We start from the raw sequence: 21,812 nt of genomic DNA on the forward strand, positions 1-21,812 counted from the left end.
TGTAGAGAAGCTTATAATATTTATGTTGTCGCATTTACCTTTCGCTCTCCCAGGGATTTGCCTTTGCACGTGCGTATCCTTAGGAAGGTCTTTTCCAGACAGATAATGGGTGATCTTACTTACACGTGGAATGTGAAATCTGCCTTTTGCAGAGTGAAATGCACTCAGCAGAGAGCAAAAGTGTAAGATGGAGTCAGGTGGGCCTGGGTTCAGTTACAATGTCTTCCACATAATGGCTAGATCGCAGATCTAGTTATCAGCCTTCCATCTTTAAAATGGGGGCAAATACATCTATTCCATGAGTCAAGAGGCATAAGAAAATATACAAAAACTAGCCAGTATAATGCTTGGCAATAGGCAGGTCTTGTATTCCTTTCCACACTGTCTCAGAAATTCACTATTTCTTTTATTAAAAAAAGATTCCCTTTTAGCAAAAATTGTGGGCTGCTAATATTAGGTTTTGTTATTTTTATACTCATCCACTGAAATAGAAACTTTGTTTAAATGACTGTAATATATATTAATGTCTGAAGTGTTCATTTAAAACCACTTCTCTTTTATATGAATAGATAAAATACTTTTGCTGTGAGAAACTGCTAAAATACGTTTTTTGGCTAAAAACGTGGCAATGCTATATTTAGAGGAACATCTGACCGATATGAATAGTTATATGTGTTCATTTCGCAGAGAGATGTTCCATGTCAGTCAACATAGCATACAGCGTAAAGGCAGTTACAGTGGAAGTCATCTGTCGAATACATATTGCATAATTTCATTCTTTTCTAAATAGCAGATTATATAACAGAATGGGCTTCGTACAGCACCCTGCAACAGGTACTCAGTGTCTATATCTTGCATGTGTTAAAACAGTTGTGAAAGAGACTTTTGGAGCTATGATATTGGAAGGACTAGTGAGGTTCCAAATACACGATAGTTTTTTTTTTTGACAGTAAGAGAATTTTTAAATTATTGCAATAAAATAATTACTCTTGCCTTATGGGCTCTGGTTTGAAAAATCCTATGCAATTGAGAGAGAGAGAGAGAGAGGGAGAGAGAATGAGAAAAGATAAACTAGCAAGAAACTTACTGTACCGGCAGTGTGGGGCATTTTCAGGCTGGAATAACATCTCTACAGCATTGCTAATGAATCTGAGTCTATTTTCTGTCTACTCTGTTCAGTTGAGTAATGTTTAATAATCCCCCGGTCAGGGAACACCGGCTACTGAGACAGCAGAATAACAGTTGGAAGGGATAGTAGATTTCCCCTTGCTCACAGTAGTCAAAAGTAATTTTCAATTAGTAGCAGATCTTAGAACATTGATCGAAGCTATGGTTCTCCTCTCCAGAAAAAAATGCACATGGCTACACACACAATTGTGTGTGTGATTTCAGGAGACGCGGGGACCCACTGAATCCCCTCCCTGACTCTCCACATGAGAACCCTGTAGTTCTGTAGTTAGAGATGCTTTTGGTGAGGAGGGAAGAATTCCTCTTATGTGGACAATAAAACAGTAAGGCCTCTGTGTCTGGCATAAGTAGAGTTTTTAATCTGGAGAAGGGTTAAATGACTTCTTCACGAACATTAAAGCATATAGGGAAAATAATGGCCCAATTTAGACCATTTACAGACCAAAAACAAATGGGCTTGGTCAACAGTAAGAATTTGTATTTTAGACCGAGAACTTCTGGGTTAGTTCTGTATCTGAAGTGTTTGTAGAAGTGTGAGAGCCCCTGTCAGATAATCTTTTCCTGTGTGATTTAATCACCATTCTACACACGAATGTGATAACCTTAACCTGATTATTCAATTCTTCTATTAAAATGCTATATTTGCTTTGTTATGACTAATTAATACAGTGGCTTCCAAATCTAGAGAGGCTTATGGAAATGCAAATTTTTAGACCCCATCATAGAGATTTCAATTAAGCAGTTCTGGGAAGGGTCCAGAAATCTATATTTTAAAGAAGTCATCCTGTATCATTCCTTAGAGCCAGTGAGATCAGCTCTTGGGAATCATAGGCTTACAGCGCAGTTGCGATCTGTCACTATGATAGGTTGGACGTGCTTGTGCATCATTTTCAGTACATAATAAGTGCTAGTCTATAATGGAGGAGATGCAGATGTCAAGGAAGGATCAGACGTCAGGAGACAAATGATAAAATTAAGGGCTAAGGGCCTGACGTTTCCATAAGACTGTGGATTAAGTGGCAGTTACCAAGAAGACCTGCCGGAGATTTGCATCCTAAGAATCTGGCTACCAGGCGTGTGAGTCCTAGCTGTTTCTGTCAGGAGGGGCCAGCTGGGTGTGTGCTGGGTGTAGGCTCATTAACACACTGGAGGAGAAAAAGACAGGTATTGACAAAAGCCTGTCTTTGTTCTTGGAATCAAGAGATAAAGAAAAGTTCCTAGTAGGAGGGAGAGAATAAGACAAAAGGAAATCCGGAAATGCTGCACTTCAGTAAATCTGAAAGCGTCAAGTCTGTTGACAACAGGGTGGCGTAACACTAATAGTAGTTAATTTATTGAGTGTTTCTCATGTTCTGGTTTCTGGTATAAGCACTTAGTATAATTATCTTATTTAATTAAATCACAAGCACCCTCTGGGGTAGGTATTTTTATTTTACAGAGGAGAAAGTGGAAGCTCAGAGAGGGTAAGTAGCAGGCGAAAAGTCCCAAAGCTGTGACATGGCAGAGCCTGAATTGGAAGACGGGCTGACTCCAGAGGCAAAGCCACTGTCCGCAGAGCAGAGAAATGGAGCCGTGCCTCCTGCCACCAGCAGCACGGTCGCCACTGCTAACACATGGCGAGCGCTCCCCGCCAGGCAGTCCGCGCTCTTGCCCCACTACCTCACTCTCAGAACTGGAGAAGGGCTGTGATTAGCCCATGTTCAGCCGAGGCACAGGGGGTCACGGGGACGTTAGGTGACTCGCCAGACTCACAGAGCCTGAAGGTGGCGGGGGGGGGGGGTACATATCCAGGCAGCTGGGCTCCAGAGTCCTCACTCTTACCCTTGATGCTGTGTCCAGAGTGTTCATAACCGTGTCTCTGAGTTAATGATGGCAAGTTCTGATGAGCCCCCACGAGGTCTCTGTTTCACTGAGTGGAAGGTGGGCTAACTTTCACATTTATAAGTTCACCCGTCCTTTTCTTTGAATACCATGTTTGAAAAAGCGCATTGATTCATTATGCCCTTCAGATAAAGTCCTGCAGGGAAAGAAGTCGTGAGCTGTCTGCTACACTGAGCACAGTGCCTCAACGTGCCTTAAATGTTCTTTAAGAAACTCTTCTGAGCATTAGCACCGATAACATAATCAGAGAAAACGTTTCTTTGAGTCTTGGCAGAATGAACTAATTTTACTGAAACCTGACCTTGTATTGTGTTGGATTAGCTGTGTTGCTTCCATATGTTTCAAGTGCGTGGCATCCTGCATCAGTATTTAGGCAGAAGACAGGGGAGGTGGGGAGAAGGGTGTGGTCAGGTAGGTGAACTCAGAACGGGTTTGTGGTCTCACACCGACGTGCAGCCCTGCTCCTGGACTCTGATGGAGAGTAGCCTGGTCGTGAGTGACGGGCTTAGGGCACCACAACGAGCAGCCCCTTGGCCAAATATTCTGGGGCTAAGAGCCACCAAAAAAACTTGTTTTCACCAAATGCATTTTTATAACAATTCAAAGTTGTTATGAGCCTTTATGTGACAACTCTACTATGAATTGGCTTTATAGGGAAGGTCTGAGCCTATGTTCGTTTTTGAACTCAGGGAGACAGACTATGGCAGTATGATTCCTTGCCCAAGCATGGTGTTTGCCCTTAATCCTCGTGGCTTCCGCTGGCCTCCTTGGGCCATATCTTGATGGTATGGATCAACTGGCAGGAATCACTAATCTTTCATATCAAGTACATTCCAAAGTTAGATGAAGTTTCAGTTTGTACTGTGACTCCATGTGGTCTATGCTACTTACCCTGTATTAAAAAGCACCCACAACCTGATCCCCCAAATCAGGCTCCACTTGCTTTTTCCTCCACGGAATTTGTCACCTTATACTGCTATATAATTTATGTATTCATCATACTTAGTGTTTATTGTCTGTTCCCTCCTTTAACCGACTAGAAGGGAAGCTCGTGAGGGCAGGAATCCTTGTTTTGTGCACTGAAACATCCCAACACCTAGTACACAGGTCGTCAGTGGTTAGTAAGCGATGCATGAATGCTTTCCATTAAAATCCAACTTTGATCACGTCTGATTAGAAAGCAACCCTCCTTGCTGGTTTTAGAACTAGAAGTATACCCCTGGCGCGTTTTTGTCTTTTCTCAGGTCTTGAGACAAGCAGGTATAGTGTAAAGTCCATCCAGGCCTTACCTTGAAAGCCGTTTTTAAAATCAGCTCCGTCCGGTAAGAGCTCTGGAGTGTACTCGCTGCAGCCGCCTACATAAAACTGGCCGAAGACGTTGAGACCAACCAGCTTTCCTGGGGAGATGACAGATTTATTTTCATGATCATCTACCTTCAAAAAGAAAAAAATTCAAAACCTATTAGAAAAGGAATTGATTCCCCAGGGTGAACTGTTAAGACACCCTTTTGTTATTTCCCATTTAGCTGGCTCGAAAACTTACAAAGACCTGAATTTTGAAGAAATAAAAAACGCTTCACCACTCAATTCTCTGTGTCTCTGCTGATGTGTGTTACCATGGATATATTAATACAGCAGTCATGGTTTTGCATTTCAATCAAAATTGTAGTTCTTCAAAGATTAGGGGCTGGCATCCCACTGGGCCGCCTCCATCCAGCCTTGCCTCCCTCTCCCATCCATTCCCGAATGACCGCCAGCCATTGATCAAAAAATGGAAATTGACCACGGTACTCCGCTCCCTTCTTAAATTTCTCAGTAGCTCTCCATATGTCTTTGGGTGAAAATCTAAACTTCTCAGGTAAGTCCTTTGATGATATAGACCTTGTCTACCTCTAACTACATCTTTTGCTGCCTTCACCTGAAAGCCAGACTGAACTCCTTAACCTCCTTAAGCCCACACGAGCCTCTGATCTTTTTCTGAGCTGCTGTGCACTTAAGGTTATGCTTGAGCGTCACCGTTCTTGAGAAGCATTGCTTGAATCCTCTCTCACCTTATCAGTTGGTCATCCCCTAACTTATCTCCACGCCACTTAATTGCAGTCATCCCCTAGTCTTGTGCTCTGTGTGCTGGTCTGTGAACTTGGTGGGGGCAGGCAGCACGGCTCATCATCTGTGCACCTCAGCCCAGACCCGTAACACAGCAGCACTCCAAGTCAGCGGGACAGACGGAGGAACGATTCGTTACCTTCAGCCAGCCTGCTCGGAAGGACCTCCCCAGATGCACTGTGTGGATCCCACGGCTCAAATCCAGGGGATCGCTGCTGATATTTGCTGTGCCAGATCCCAGGTTGTAAGTGTAAACCACGCTGCCCCCGCGTAGACCCACGGCCAGGAAGTCATCGCCACTCAGCCCTAGAAGGAGGAGATGCGAGGGGCAGGCTTGCTGGGAGGAAACCCGAGCGTCCAGGCAGCTGGTTTTACCCTCTGGCTCTGAGTCACAGAGCTGGACAGTGAGTGATCACCGACACTGAGCTGTATCCACCCCCCCCATCTTTAACCCATAACTTTATGCTTCATAAATTGATGAATCCTGCCTGCATATAATGTTATGAACAATAACTACATATCTTAGCCCATCCCCGTATATGGTCTAATTTAGCTGGTCCCTAGAGGTTTTAGGTGATTGCTCTCAAATTTAATAAAATTCTATTTTTTTTCAAGAGGGTCTGGGAATTGATATTTTCACATCACCATCATGTGATTCTGATGCAGTTGTGAAGAAGTCCCACCTGGAGGAGCCCTGCCTTAGGAAGCCTTGAGCCCACTTGCATAGTTTTAGCTGGTACTCTTGCCCCCTCTGGTGGTGCAATGTGGAATTGTATGTTTCAGATTTCTCCTTTTGGCTGATTGGCAGATGGATCTACACAATGTAACTGCCGGTTGTCTAGCCTGTGTTTACCATGCTGTCAACCTACAGAGGCAAGTGCAGTATTAGCATTCATCTCCCCGCATACAAAGCAGAGATGTGAGAAGACCAGAGAGTGCCACATGTAAAAATCCCAGAATTCAGAAACGCTGGGGCTGAAACAAAAGATTTTACTTTTTAAATTTATTTCTTTTGGAGGATTTTGAAGGAATCTGTAGCAGGAGAGGACTGAAGAGGCATTTAGTGGCAGCATTTTCATGGGCCAAGTGTTTATCCTTTGCTTGGGTTCTTCCTCTTTGAATCTTTCAGGATTCAGACAGACGCAAGATTTACAGTGCTCATTTGAATTTTTCATTTGCCAGTTTTTTTCCTTCTCTAACGAGAAGGATAGAGTGGTATGCCGAGTAAAGAAGCAGTTAGGGGCAGGAATTCCTTCTTTTTTTCCTCCTTTCCTCCCTGCCTTCCAGTGGTCATTCAACAGGTATTTATTAAAACTGCCTGAGGCTTTGTGGGTGGTTTCACGACAACTGGGACAGCCTCTCCCTGAACGAGGAGAGGGATGTAGCCAACAAACGCTGTAGTAAAGGATCTGTGCTCTAAGTGCAGGGCAGGCCAGCAGTGCTCAGAGCAGGAGAGATGAACCAAAAGGGTGGAGGGAGGGTAGCCATGGGGAGAAGACTAACGGAGAAGATGGCATCTGAACTGGAAACCCCAAAGAATGGCCACTCTGAGAGCCTTTGTGCAACAGAGTTGCTGACCTATACGACCTACATCTGTTCTTATTGTGGTTATTTTATTTCTTCATTCAGAGCTGGCTAGGTGTCAGGCGGTGTGCTGTGTGGGTATATAAGGTTTCATTCAGAGGGATGGCTTGGGCTCTGTCTGCCTAAATCTCCCATAGTCGAGGCAGACAAGAAACAACTGTCTACCAAATAGAAAATTGAGGTATGGGCTTTGAAGGCTGAGATAGACAATAGTCTGGGTCGGGTCGGGTAACACCGGCATTTGTGAGCGTGGCTGGAGAAGGCATCCTGGGGAGAAAGACAAGCTATGTGTGTGTGTGTCCAGCGCTCAGTGCTATGGAGTCCTCATGTTGACCACGTCAGTCCTCCCAGCTCTGTTGGGGAATTTGCATCATTATACCCATTGGAATGGTGAGGAGATTGAGGCACAGAGACACTAAGCATCTAGACTTGTACTTTGTATGTGGTGGAGACCAGGTCCAAACCTACACTCCCAGGCTCAGAGCCTGCTGCCTTCACTACGCTGAGAGCCATTTCCCGCCAAGGCAGGGCAGAGTGTGCCCGAGACTGGGGCAGCAGGCTGACACTCCACACTTCACCTGGGATGTGGCTCCTTTCAGACACGTGTTAATTCAGAAACGGGCACTGAGTGAGTTGAAGAGAACAGAATATGTTAGTCCCCCTCGCGCAACAGAATCACTGGTGGTTGAGAGAAAGGTGGTTTTGTGGTGTAGTATGTTGATTTCAGAGCTGGGGACCCTGAGCTCAGAGAAGATAAAGTGATTAATTTTCTAACTAGTTAGTTGCTGACTTGAGAGTAAAACATATGTGCTTTTCCTTGATCGCACACATGCATAGTGGGTCTATAAGTTGCTTTCGCACCAGTTGTAGGGCACATACTATGTGGCTACAGATTGAGTGCTTTGTTAATTTCTTACTGCTTAATTTGAAATAGTTTTCTTTGAGGGCAACCAGTCCCATTGCACCACACATGGTAAAATGTGTTCCTTCTGCGAATCTCCCTTCTCTCTTTCTATGTGGAAACGGAAAGAAAAGGAGGAGGGACACGTCGATAAGCTCACTCCTCTGACTTCACGTCTGCCTGCAGGATCTTTGCCCTGATTATAAGAGGTAACCTAGTGCGAACTGGGCTTCGGGAGGTCGAGGACGGCTGCACACGCCGGGCAAGGCACAGCTCAGGGCAGCAGACAGGAGGAGGCTGATCAGGCCGACGCCTGCTTCAGCCACAGCCAGAGTACCTGAAGAGTCTCCCAAGTATTGTTAAAGACGCTAGTGAGTCCTAGAGGGTTCAAGGAATCTTACCACGGCCCTTCTGTCCGGTGAAAAATATCAAGTTATCCTGCAGCGCCGAGTGGTGGTTTGCCAGCTGAAACTGCAAGCGGAACTCGTAATCGAAGCTGATGTCTGGGATCCGTGCGTAAGCCAGGAACGAGGTGTATCCAAAGGCATCCATCCCGCTGAACCTGGGCTGAGTGACGTTAACAGCTGTGGAAGAACCCAAACCAAGTGGTCAGAACAAACCTGTACGTGGACTTGTCAGAGGAGGGTGATGTTTTGCTGATGCACCGAACCAGATAGTCTGTTCACTGTCCCCTTCCTTGTACTCACGTGCCCGGCAGCACTGAGCCACTGAGGGACTCCACAGGGAATTCAAAACCAGAACAAAGGAAGTGTAGTGTTTTGAGATCCTGTATATAATCTTTTCATGCACATACCCTTTCTACATAATGAAGAATTTACTTAAAGAGCAAAACCCTATATTTTGGAGATTAATTTTAGGAATAGAAAAGATCACAGGCAGTCAAAGTATTTGCCTAGGTGCATGGTAAACCTAGTTTGGCATCCAAGCTGTGGATATGACTTGGAGGGGAGCAAATCTCTGGCACCAGCCCTGCAGTCCTACTGCGTTTCCCAGTCTCCAGGGAGACTGAGTTACACCCCTTCTCTTCTGACACCTGGTCTTCATCTTCTCTCTCTTGGTTAATGATCCTGCTTCTTATTTCACTGACAAAAATGAGCTCTAAAAACAGAGAAGTACCCATCCGTTCATCATGAAATCTTCCCACCCTCAATGCCCTCATTTGATCCACGCGTCCTGCCCTCCCCCTGGTTACAATGTGGACTCTGCCTCGGTATTGGGTCTACCCCTTAGTCAAGGACATCACCTCAGCAATTCTTTTCCATTTCCCAGGAGCCACCGAATTTTTCTTTTCTACTAAGTCATTCCCATCCACATCAGACAAGCTCGACCATGTCCATCTGAAAACACAGCTTTCCTCAACTCTGCGTTCCTCTCCAGCGACTCCTGCTTCTCTGCTCACCACATGGGGAGAATTTCCCAAACAGCATCTGCGCTGATTGTTTGAACTTTTTACCCATTGCTCTGAATTTCATTCCATTAGGTGATCTTCTCTATCTTTCCTCTGAAGCCTCTTAGGTTAGGTTGCTAGTGACCACCATCTTCCTAAAGTCAATGTCAGTTCTCTGATTTTATCTTATCCTATGTCTCGGAAGCAGCTGACATGGCTGATTATTTCTTTTCTCTTCAAGTGCTTTCTCCTGGTAATCTTTCCGCCTTGAACTGCTCCTCCTCGCCTTCCGGTCACCCACAGCTGCCACTGCTGTCTGGTCATCATGTGCGCCATCTCCAGGAGGATGGCTCCTGGGCATTGGTCTCTGTCCTTGGCTTCTTCCCAGAACTCTAGGTTCGTGTATCCAAGTACCTACTAGCTATTTGACATACGTTTGTGTGTCCAACAGGAACCTCCAACTGAACGTGCACAAAGCAGAACTCTTCTTTCTCCTATTTTTATAACCCAGTCCCTAACCCAGCCTCCCCAACCAGATCTCTTCCTCAGTCTTCCCTGTCTTTGTTTGGAACGAAAACTAGTCATTGTCCTTAAACTGTTTCTCTCTCTGCCACATCAACCAGACAATTGGCAAGTCTTGTTAACATCGTCTTCATAGAATAGATCCTGGATCCCACTACTTCTCACCACCTCCCGCAATGCCACCAAAGTTCAATGCATGGCTCCCTCTCTAGCTGTATTTCTCTGCTGCATTTCTATATTTGCTTCTTAACTGGTCTCCCTTGCTGCCTCTGTCCCCGTGTAGTCTTGTTTCCAGATTGTAGCCAGTGCAGACTTTTAAATATTAATTGCACATTAAAAGTCCTCCAGTGTTTTCACTTGAATTAAAAAAAAATTTCCTTAGCATAGGCGAAAGCCCCTTCTCTCCAAATTTATTTTATGTCCATTTCTTCTTGTTCATTCTGCTCCCACCGTGCTAACTCCTTTGTGTTTCTCACACCAAACATGCTCACAGCTCAGGGCTCCTTCTCCTTGAGGCTCTAATGCCTAAAATATATTCTCCCCACAAAGGTGCGTGGCCTGCTTCCTCACTTCCTTCAGGATTCTGCTCAAGTGTCCCCTGTTCACAGGGGTTTTCCCAGACCACCTGTTAAACTCTTACTCTCCTCTTGTCCCCATCACCCTCTAGCTCCTTAACCTGCTTTGCTTACTGCAATCTGATTACATTCTATGCTGTTTATCCGTTTACTTTAAATTATTTCTCTCTCCAGTCAGGCCAGAGAGCTTGCCTGTCCTTCGCAAACTCCAGGATGTGCAGCAGTGCCCGGTAGAAGGGGGCACAGAATACATACTTCTCAAATGGTTGAATGGACACATATAAAGGGCTTAGCATAGTGGCATATATATTTGTGTTTATTTTTCTGATGTTATTGCTTATCTAAGGTCTTAACTGTTCTGTTCTTATGTGATGAAGGGAAAAATTGGAGCTATTGGGTGACGTGGGGAAACAGAATTTCTACACCGTCACCATCATTACTTGTTCAAAAAATTAAAAAAAATTTTTTTAGTCATTTGCCACTAAAGAATAAGAATGTTTCTGGATTTTGGTGAAGATATTAGAATCTTAATTCTTTTAGGTTTAAGATTCTACTTAAGGTTCTATTCAAACATTCAGATAATATTTTGCACACTGACACTGAAAATCAAGGCAGGGCCCCCCACCCCCCCAGAAAAGTCAGTTGTTTTTCAAAACTAAGTTATATAAACATAATTACCATTTCATAAGTTTTATCTTATAAATGTTGTCTTCTATTTAATATTTGATAATAATGTCTTTTTTGTAACTTGTGAGCCAAAAATACTAAATATTTTTCTTGAGGCATTTGATATTTTTTGACAAAGATGTTTGGCTTTTATGTGATGAAATATCTGTATGGTTCCCTCACCATGTTGTTTAAAATTTTATGATATAGACTTGAAATAATTACTTAATATCAGCACTAAATTCTTACACATTTTTTTTTTTTTGTCCTGGATCTACTTTTTTCCTATTTGTCTCTGAGTTCTCAGATGTTCATCTCCAGGCTCTTGCCTGATGCACAAGGAAGAAGTCACAATGAACAATTAAACCTACCTGCTGGCCTCTCCCTAGAACTCAGGACCCGACTTCCATCACGTTGTCTACCAGCCTTAGGATACACATGTCATATGTGACAGATCGGAGTTGGAAACAAAGGGAGATAACTTGCCTGAATCTCTTCTCCCTTTGATTTACAATATGATTATAATTTATAATAGTCAATTTCTATAAAGAAAACTTTCAAATCCTTGAAGGACATAAAATAAGTCTCTAGTAAGTAGAAATATATATGAGGTTCATGAATAGGAAGTTTAATATGCTAAACTTGTCAATTCCCACTGAATTATTTTATCATTCCAATGTGATTTTAATTGAAATGTATGCAGGCACACATTAAAAGTCCAGAATAACACAAAAATGCACCTGGGAGATTTTTATTACAGTAAGAGTGGATTTTCAGATTAGTGAGAAAAAGATTATTCAGTAAGCAGTATGATAAAATAGTAATTAGAGTAAAGGAGGACTTTTTAATTTACTCCACACCTCAAATAAATACCCCATACTCCAGGTGGATAAAAAAATTAAATTAAAAAATGAAACCATAACAGCTTTAGAAATAAAAAGCATGGGTCAATATATTTACAGCCATTCTAAACTTGGTATAATAAAAGGAAGCAGAAAGAGAAAAGTGATACATTTGGCTACTTAAAACTTAGAAAGATTCTTTATGCCAAAAATGTGGAAAAATTAAGTCAAAAGACAACTGTATTGCATTTTGTGAATGTACCATATTTTTGTTACCCATTCTTCTGTTGATGTACACTTGAGTTGCTTCCATCTTTTTGGCTATCATAAATGATTCTACTATGAATATTCCTGTACAGGCTTTTGCTGGGACGTATGTTTTCGTGTCTCTGGATTGTGTACCAGGAGTGGGATTGCTGGATGGTATGGTAACTGTTACATTTTGAGGAGCTGTCAAACTGTTTTTCAAGTGGGCTGTACCATTTTAGAATCCTACGGACAGCGAATAAACCACTGATACATGCAACAACAGGAAGGAACTTCAAAAGCACAAAACTAAGTGGAAAAAGCCAGTCACAAAAGGTCATAAATTACATAATTCAATTTATATTAAATGCCTGGAATAGGCAAATCCATACAAACAGAAAGTAGATTCGTGATTACGAGGGGCTGGGGCAAGGGAGTAATGAGGAGTGAAGGCTAATGGGTGCAGGTTTCTTCTTAGGGTGACAAAAATGTTCTGAAATTAGTGATGAAATTAGGTAGTAATACAATTTAGCAATAGATATGCTGAATAGTACATTTTAAAAGGGTACATTTTATGGTAAGAAAAATGTGTCTCATAGAAGTTGTTATTAAAAAAAAAGACAAATGGAAAAGAGAGAAAATCCTTTTTATCACCCCACGCACTATGGTCAAAATGCATTTTTCGTAATTAAAAAGAGCTCGTTGTTGGGAAAGGTCAGGCAAAGATAGACAATCCAGTTGTCATGCCGGCGAGCAGTGCCCTATTTCACTCTGTCTAGAGAATGGAGAGTTAAAAAAAAAAAAAGATGTTATTCTTTTGTTCCTATACCTACAAATGCTTTGAGCAACACTTTTCCATTTTCCCAGGTAGCACATTTGGGATATAATCATTTCTAAGTTTGTTCTTACAAAAGCTGTTTCTCTGGAAATAGACTTTTGTCAAGGGAATTTTTTTTTTAATCAAGCTATAATTAGACTTTACTTAATACACCCATAACTTTGCAACCCTGTGTATACGGCACACATGTTCTGATACTCTCCTGTGCCAACAGGGCACGTGTTCAGTAACCAAAACAGCTTTTAGATGTTGTCAGAGAGGCACCTTAAACCCTTTGATTTGCAGGAAGGAAAATTGTGTAGTTCCTTAATTACATAACACATGGGAGAAATGGCTGTCGAGGTTTTCCGACCTCCTTTCGCTATACTGATTTAGACCAAAAGCCAGTAGCTCAGTCTAGGATCCTAAAGAAGCCTTTCTCTCAAAAGTTTTTGTTTATTATAACAAGTCATGGAGGAGAGAGGTAAGGAGACAGCAACAAGGGGAAGGCATTTTACAACCCACAGACAGAAAGACCCCTGAAACGTACATTTCTTCAACATTGTATTTTTAAAGCTTACACAGGCAGTCAACTTAAAACGCAGTGGCTACAGCTGCTACAGGAAAAACCAACTCTTACGGCAGCAAGCCTGACAAGGACTTGGGAGACCCACTGGACACGGCAGCCACAGTGATACTCCTGCAGGAAAGCCCCCTTTGGTGTTTGCTGTCAACAAGGTGTGCGTTAAGCCACCTGCCTGGAGACTGACAGGGATGCACTCCAGCAAGCAGAATTACCAGCCATTCACCCTCATGACAGCTTTTCTTTCTCTAAAGCTTCAAGACTTGGGGCAGAAAGAGTCTCATTTTAACAATTTCAAGTTGATTTCATACACAAGGACAAAAAAGACGAGATTCAGAAATACCCTTGGCCTCTTTAGAGTGGCAAAGAGAATCACAGCATGTCATTTTAGAGACTAAATCACTAGGTGCAATATTCAGGTTTGCCCTCTGGAAAAGATCGGATGTTTCGTGCCAGGTGTTAAGTTATGGACGCAAATCTAAACGGGCAGTAAAATGCTGACTTTCAAAGAGCTGCGTTAACTTACAAGCCACTGACACACCTGCTATGCTCTAAGGGCCAACATCAGAGGCAGGAAAGAGTTAATTCCCTCCCAGTAAATCCCTTACTCAGGACCAAAGTGCTACCATTAGAAGAAGGGAATTAAAAATATATCCTATATTTGCCTATTAAGTATAGGCAACCTCCTTGGCTAAGTTTATTTTTAGGTATTTTGTTGTTTATGATGCAATGGAAATATTTATGCCAGTTATAAAATTCTGGTTTTTGAAGTGAAAAAAGAAAAAAGTGAACGAAGGGCTGCAAATGGCAAAATATCCTTCTTTCTTATGGGTGACCTGTATTCCACTGCATACAAATATGCTGCGTCTTCTTTATCTATTCAACTACTGATGTGCACATAGGATGCTTCCATATCTTGGCGATTGTAAATAATATTGCTGTTAATAGCAGGATGTATGCATCTTTTTGAATTAATTCTTATTTTGTGGTTGGCTTTTTTTCTTTGATAACTATGTAAGTTTAAAAGCTAAAGCTCTAAATGTTCTTAGAAACAATGAACAGTACATATGCGTAAATTAAAAAATATATGTGCAGTTAAAAAAAAAAAAGAGCTATCAAGCCATGAAAAACATGGAAGAAACTGAAAAGACATATTACTAAATGAAAGAAGCCAATCTGAAAAGGTTACAAACTGTATGATTTCAACCAAATGACAGTCTGAAAAAGGCACAGCTACAGAAATAATAAAAAGATCGTGGTTTCCAGGGCTCTGGGGGGAGGGAAGGAGGGAGCGATGAACACATGGAGCACAAGGGATTTTTAGGGCAATGAAATTACTCTGCATGACACTATAGTGGTGGCTCCATGTCATTATGCATTTGTCAAAACGCATAGAATGTACAACATCAAGAGTGAACTCTAATGTAAACTATGGACTTTGGTTGATAATAACGTGCCCATGTTGGTTCATTGATTGTACCAAATGTGCCACACTGATAAGGGATGTTGAGGGTAGGGGAGTAGATACGTGTGGGTGGGGAGGGCTGTGTGCAAACTCTCTGTATTTTCTGCTCAATTCTGCTGTGAACCTGAAACTGCTCTAAAAAATAAAGTCTATTAATTAAAAAAAAGAAAAAAAATCCTATATTTATTGTTCAGCCTGCAGGAAAAAAAAACTTAATTTAAAAATATATAAATAGATGAGCTTTTGTAAATGATTCTTGTTTGCTCTTCAAATTTTTAAATTTCAGAAATGAATAGGAAGCCCTGTTCTTAGTAATTTTTATATCATGCTCTCCTCAGAAAATAAGGACCCAAGTAGCCGTTCAGGAAGCCCTGCTCACATTGAGTAATTCATGCATTTTGAGACGTGAGCCATGCTTCTGCTGCTGAGTGTTTCTACGTACCATCTGTGCTTCACATTCACATTCAGGGTTTACAGCAACATCATTGCAGCCAAGCTGGGATCATTTAACACTATTTATCCTTACCTTGGATTTATCCTTGATTTCTCAAGAATAGAGACAGAATAAGGCAAGGGAAGGCATATAGAACACTTCATAACTGTGGAGAGTGTGTAGATGTCAGACACACTGAACAATCTTAATGCAGTGAAGGTTCAATTGAAGTCAGGATCTGGTTACAATCTAGTATTAATTTTCAGAAATATTCTCTCTCTCCCGACTTTTTTTCTCATTATTCTCCCATTTACCCTTTGTCTTACAAATACGTAATGATAAGAACCTCAGACCTGATTGGCCAAGTCATTTAATCACAGACATAAGCCATGGGTTTACTGCAGTTACCAGTTGAATCATTTTGACTAATCAATGCTACAGTAATTGGTAAACTTGCTAAAAGTACTTCCTTGCTGGATTAATGTTTTTCTCTAAGAAACTGTTTATTTATCTGAGTTGAAAAAAATTATCCCTCTGAAAGCATCAATCTTTTCAGGTTTAAGTTGATCTTAACAAATATATAGACTAGAACCTGCATGTACCCAATTTTATGAGTGAAAATTCATATTAAATGATCATGTGCTTCTTTATCAAAGTCGAGTACTGTTTAGGACACAAAACATTGCAGGGTCTTCATCTGGTAAAAGGGCAAAGAAAGCAAGGATCAAGTCATTTGACTCATTGAGGAAAATCACAAGAGAACAAAATGCTAAGTGATAAATACGTGATTTTCAGCACTTTTGATTTTCATTGACTTGCAATGCAGAGAAGAGAGGAGGAGCAGCCCCCACTTAAATCCATTCTGAGTGTAGGCTGCAGGGGCCTCATCTGGGTCTTCATGCTGGGGGTGCCTGCACAGACGGGCACATTTCTGTAGAATGGTCAGGAGACACTGGCCGGTCTGACCTTGACTTTCTGCAGCCAGGCTGCTGTTGGTGTTAGCCAAGGATGCAGCCACTGCGCTCCTACACCCCTCGTCCTCCTGTAATCTTTTCCACAGCTCAGCAGGCACGAGCTTAGAGAACGCAAATTTAAGTAAACTTAATTCCATTGGAGTGAGTGGATGGTTTTAAAGTATTTTAAGAACAAGAATAGGCAGCTTTCATATGCCACTCTTGTCTCCTCTAACACTATCAACCAATTAGAATTATATACTACATTACCTTTTGTTTATTATATGTCCCAAGCATTTTAAGCACAACTTGCAATCAGCTTCTCCAAGTTAGTTCTATGAAATCAGTGGCATGAACAAAAATCTCAGGCCATGTTTGAAAAGGAATTGCTATATTGGTGGTCTCTAAACTTTTTTGATCATGGCTCACACATTTTAGTTACATACATGTACTAATATAATATGGACATCATAAAACACACACAAAACTGAAATAAAAGATTGGCGTGAAAAAGAGAAGTAATAGTTCCTTCCAGCACCGCGGTTTGGGACCTGCTCCCATGTGTTCTGTGAAAGGTGCGCTCTGTGGGAAAGCAGCATGCCTTGGTTTAGAGCTGCGCTGTTGCACACCTTCTCAGAGCCTTCACGGTGCTGTCACAAACCGTGAGTTCCTGAAACGGGAGTCGAGGTATATACAGTGTTTCAAAGAAAGGCTGAAGTCAAAGAGCGCTGGCTTCCAGATCTGGATTCCACTGCTCACAGACATACCACTTTTGACTAATTATTGAAATTCTTTGAGCCTCAGTTCCCCCATCTGCTTGGTGAATATAACGGCACCCCTCCCTGAGTTATCCGTGGATCACACAGGAAGGTGTAAAGTCAGAGCTCGGCTGAGGGCCTGGCCTCCAGCAAGCACCCAATAGACATGAGCTCACTTCAACATATTCTATTTTTTTTTTTTTTCTGGGCCACCTTGTTACCCTTTGCTGTGGAACACGCTTCTGGAAAGTTCCATATCAGACCATTCATTCACTGATGATTTTATTAGTTTATTTTTTCATTTTGACAAACACTCATTGACTTTCTTCTAAGCAGCAGGCATAGTGGTAGGCTCAGGGCAACAGCTTAGAGGAATATTCTGAGGAACTGTCAAGTCATTTCCAATTCAGCAAAAATTTGAGAGCCTGCCATGTGCAGGCCCCTTTGCAGCGGTGGCGAGGGCCCAGGCAGACGTGACAGCGACCTTCACACAGCGTGAGTCTGAGGGCAGGGGGGTGTGAGGGACGCCGATATTCAAAAGAGAAGAAAAATAGTGCGAACTGAGCGCTGTTGGGGGGTGGGGCTGGAGGATGAGGGGCGTCTGTCCCTGTCCGGTTTGTGCATCATTGTAAGCCGCTCTTACCTCATCCTAAGGAACATAAGAAGTCATTTGCAAGTGACTTTGATCATGGGGTGACAGAATATTAGAAAAGACACAATATGACACATCAGTGAGCGTCAACACACAGGCGGACCCCTGAGCGGGACAGGGCGGCCAGGCCCCGCCGCCGTCGTTGATTTCATTCCTGACAATCAGTGAGTTTTATTGCCTCTTTATAAAATGCGGACTCTGCAGTTCCTCACGTAGCATAAATGTACTCCGGCTGTAACCAGTTTCCCTTTCTGTGAAGAGTCTTTCAGGAACAGCAGATGTGCCTACTCTGCCCTTGCTTGTCGCTGGCAGGCGCCTCCCACCCGCTCTTAAACTGACCGAGCAGGACCTGATGGGTGTGGTGGGATCTGGCAGGATTCGTTTTATAGGAAACTCACTCTTTGTGGGAGGGCCTGGGCTGACAGACCTGCAGAGTGAAACTGTCCGCGGAGCCGAGGACAAGCTGCGGAGGTTTGTATTTTCACGCGTGGTTGAGGAAGTCAATTTGCCCTAAATACATTCAGGAGACAGTTCTGCCCCTGTTCATGGCCTATCCATTTTAAAGACATTTTTAATAAGCAGAAAATGCTTGTGTTGGGAGGAGAATTCTGTGAGGTTGCTAAGACAGTGACAAAGTGCTCGAATGAACAAAAAGAACATTTGGCCTTTAGTGTTTAGTGTTTTCCTGACTATTCCAGAGGCGAGCAGGAAGCGTTTGATCGTAAATATCCTCTGTTCGCTGTTTAAAAGCAGACAGTAACAGATGCATGGCTCCCGAAGACCAGACGTGTGAAAATCCACGAACGAATTTCATTTTTTATTTAGTGCGATCGTTGGAAATTGCCACATAGGGATAGTTCTAAAAGGAGGGGTAATGTTTCATAAATAAGATCTGAAATTTACTGTTTTGTTATTTTTCTAATTTGGAAAAATATAGTTTTCATTTTGCTGCTTACCTTGACATTTCTTTTATAACCTTGGAATAATGTTCATGCCATATCTCCACTGGGTGGCAAAATAAATTTTAGAAGCATATAATTTAGTAAATCTTATAGGCTGAAATAAGATAAATAACACAAGAAATCCTGTACTTTTTCGCTCTTTGAGAAGGAGTCTAAGGGCTTATGAACAAAATCAGAAATATGTGAGAAAGTGTATCAGGGTACAAAGTTCAGGGAAATCTTGACATGGGTTGTATTAGTAAGGATTAGGCTGAACTACATATAACAGACAGAGCAAAATAAAAGAAGTTTAAGCAAAACAGGTGATTTCTTCCTCATTAACAAAAAGTCTGTGGCGGGCAATCCCTGACTGCATGGCAGTTTGATGGTTACCAGGGATTTAAGCTTTCATCACCTTTTGCTTCACCATCCTAGCAGATACCTTCCGTTTTCAAGGTCACCTTACAATCCAAGACGATTTCTAAATTTTAAATCATCTCATCCACATTCCAGGCTTAAGAAAGAAGGAAGGTTGGGGAGGGGGTCAACCTCTTACAGAGTTTTTCTGGAGGTCAGTACAGCACGGTAACACTGCTGCTTACTTCCGATTGTTCCTAATTTAGTCCCATGGCTGCACTCTGCTGTATGCGAGGCTGCAGCATTTAAGCGAGGTACATTACTGCTTCAACTAAAATGAGGGGTGTATTCATTAAAAAAGAGAGAATATATTGGTCAAACAACTAGCAGACTCTGCCAGAACAGGTATAATTCCCCAAGTCAAAAAATAAAGTTATTATCTCATTGTTTTTAACAGACATGTGTGTGTGAATGTATATAAGTAGGTGTGTGCACATATATATAACTAAATCTGACACCAGTCATTGGTAGGGTGCATAAAGCCTTTAGAGAAAGATTATGGCGTTAACCATAGACACTGGAGCAATTTCCACACCTAACGAAAGACTTTGATCGGAAAGTATTTCCCAGATATTTATGTGTATATTTTTAGAGACTCATTTGCTTATAAACACAAAGTACTTGTAATAATTGTTGGAACATTTACCTTAACTTTGCCCTGCTGAAACTGCCTCTTGCATAAACAGAGGAAAGGTGCTAATCCAGTGTGCCAGTGGATGCGCTGGCAGGAGTCCATCGAGGCCACTGTCTAGAGCATTTCAGTGGATGTTGAAACATGCACTCATTTTAATTGCTGCTTTTTTGTATGTATCAATCTAGCTTTTTATCTTTACAGATACTGAAGCAAGAAAAAAAGTGAAAGGCCAGAGAGGTACAACTTCCTCCTGAGCAAAAGGAAGGGCAGTTCCCTCAGTTCTTAAGGAAGAGAAAACTCAGACCATTCAAAGGTTGCCTTCAACCCAGACAGAGCAAGTGCATTCACTTCCCAGAGTGATTTTTGTGTGGACACAATTGCATCTGTCTCCTTACTCTCTTCTGAGATTGGGTCTGATCTTTTTAATGGTTCTTTGTAACCAAGAGCTGGAAAACACAGGATTTAAATGTAGTGGGGAAGGAGGGATACTGAGCTGAAGTGAACAGCTGCTCAGCCAAGTAGCTGTTGATTTGGAGAGGAAAAGCTGGATCATATCCGAGTGGTTGCTATCAAAAGAGTTACAAGCTTACCTGACAGAAAAGTACCTGGATTTGAAATACGCCATCACAAAATGCCAGCCTGACATTAAACTGCTTTATAGAGGTCTCGTGTCCTTAAACAGCCTGCTGATTACCTGTGTCCCTGGGGTGCTGCCCTCCTCCCGGATTTCACAATACCCTGGCTTGTCTCTAATCACTGCAAGAGTGTCACCAACTTTGAAGATTTCTTGAAAGGAACTTAATTTTGATTTCCTTTGCCATCCTAGGCCATTTTCTTTCTGGCTGGGATGGAGAGCCAGCCTCCTTTCCCACAACAGGGTGCGGCAGCTCCCTGGAAGTGTGAGAATCCTGACTTGATGTCCTTAAAAAGACGAAAGCATTTTCTATATGATCAGTGATGGATTAGGAACTCTCCATGAGTGATCTCATTTAATTCTCATGAAACCTCTCAGGGAGGTTCTGTTACTGTTAGGGCAGGCAGGTAGCTAGATATGAGCAGAGAAAGGGGGAAACAGGCCAAATGGCAGGAAACTATCCATCTTGTGAACAACGGGAGTCCCTGGACAGATCAAGAAAAACAGGATTCTCTGAACTGATAAGAAACCATACATTCGGGGTTGACAAGTGTCCTGGAGGCAAAGAAGTGTGGGACAAGACAGGAATCCTCACCATCCGAAGGTAACTTTTCATTTATTATGATCTCCGTCTGAATGTAACCTTTTGTTCATCATGACCTCATCTGACTTCCTGATCAAGACTAAACCAGGACAAAAAAATCATTCCACCCCCCCAAGGAAGGTGGAGCTGGGATGAGGATCAGAAAAGATGACTTCAAACCCCTCCTGCCAATGAATATTCTGCCCATTCATTTTTACACCCATATAACCAGACTGGCAAAGAAACCTGGGGCAGCCACCCAACTAGGTCTGTCTGCTCTTCCCTTGAGAGTGTACTATTCCTTAATAAATCTTTACTTTGCTTTCTTGGCCTCTGCGCCTCATTTCTGAATTCTTTCTGCAATGAGACAGGAGCCTTCTTGTGGACAACATTACTAGACTCACTGAAGTTGAGGTTCTGAGAGGCCACGTGACTGGTCTGTGATCACTCTGCTGCCTAGGCATCCGGAGAATGGGGATTTTAACCTGGGACACTGATTCCAGGGCATGGGCTCTCAATCAGGATGTTACGGCGCCTTCTTCAAAGCCTGTGTGCATTGAGTGATCTAGGTTGGGAGGATAAGGTAAATTAAGAAATATTTATAGAGGGGACACAAGAGGGCAAGAGACATGAGAAAGCATGCCCCTTTATCTTTAGAATAATAATAATAAACAAATGGGACCTAATTAAAATGATAAGCTTTTGCATGGCAAAAGAAATCATAAGCAAAACAAAAAGATAGCCTATGGAATGGGAGAGAATATTGGCAAAAGATGAGGCTGACAAGGGCTTAATTTCCAGAATATATAAACAGCACATACAACTTAATTAAAAAAAAAAAAAGAAGCAAATAACCCAATCTAAAAATGGGCAGAAGGCCTAAACAAGCAATTCTCCAATGAAGACATTCAAATGGCCAATAGGCACAAGAAAAAATGTTCAGTATTGCTAATTATCAGAGAAATGCAAATCCAAACCACAATGAGGTATCACCTTACACTAGTCAGAATGGCCATCATTCAA

The 21,812-nt window shown here is 42.2% G+C and overlaps 1 protein-coding gene across 1 annotated transcript in view; it reads right to left on the minus strand.

The window, feature by feature from the left end:
* EYS (eyes shut homolog) overlaps positions 1-21,812 on the minus strand; it is a 1,185,464-nt gene that overhangs the window by 20,643 nt on the left and 1,143,009 nt on the right. The window contains 3 exon segments of the mRNA XM_010967844.3: positions 4,359-4,503; positions 5,315-5,481; positions 8,062-8,244. Of these exon segments, the coding sequence (XP_010966146.2) occupies positions 4,359-4,503; positions 5,315-5,481; positions 8,062-8,244 (495 nt within the window).

This window comes from Camelus bactrianus, chromosome 8 (assembly GCF_048773025.1).
Source record: "Camelus bactrianus isolate YW-2024 breed Bactrian camel chromosome 8, ASM4877302v1, whole genome shotgun sequence".
NCBI classification, from domain to species: domain Eukaryota; kingdom Metazoa; phylum Chordata; class Mammalia; order Artiodactyla; family Camelidae; genus Camelus; species Camelus bactrianus.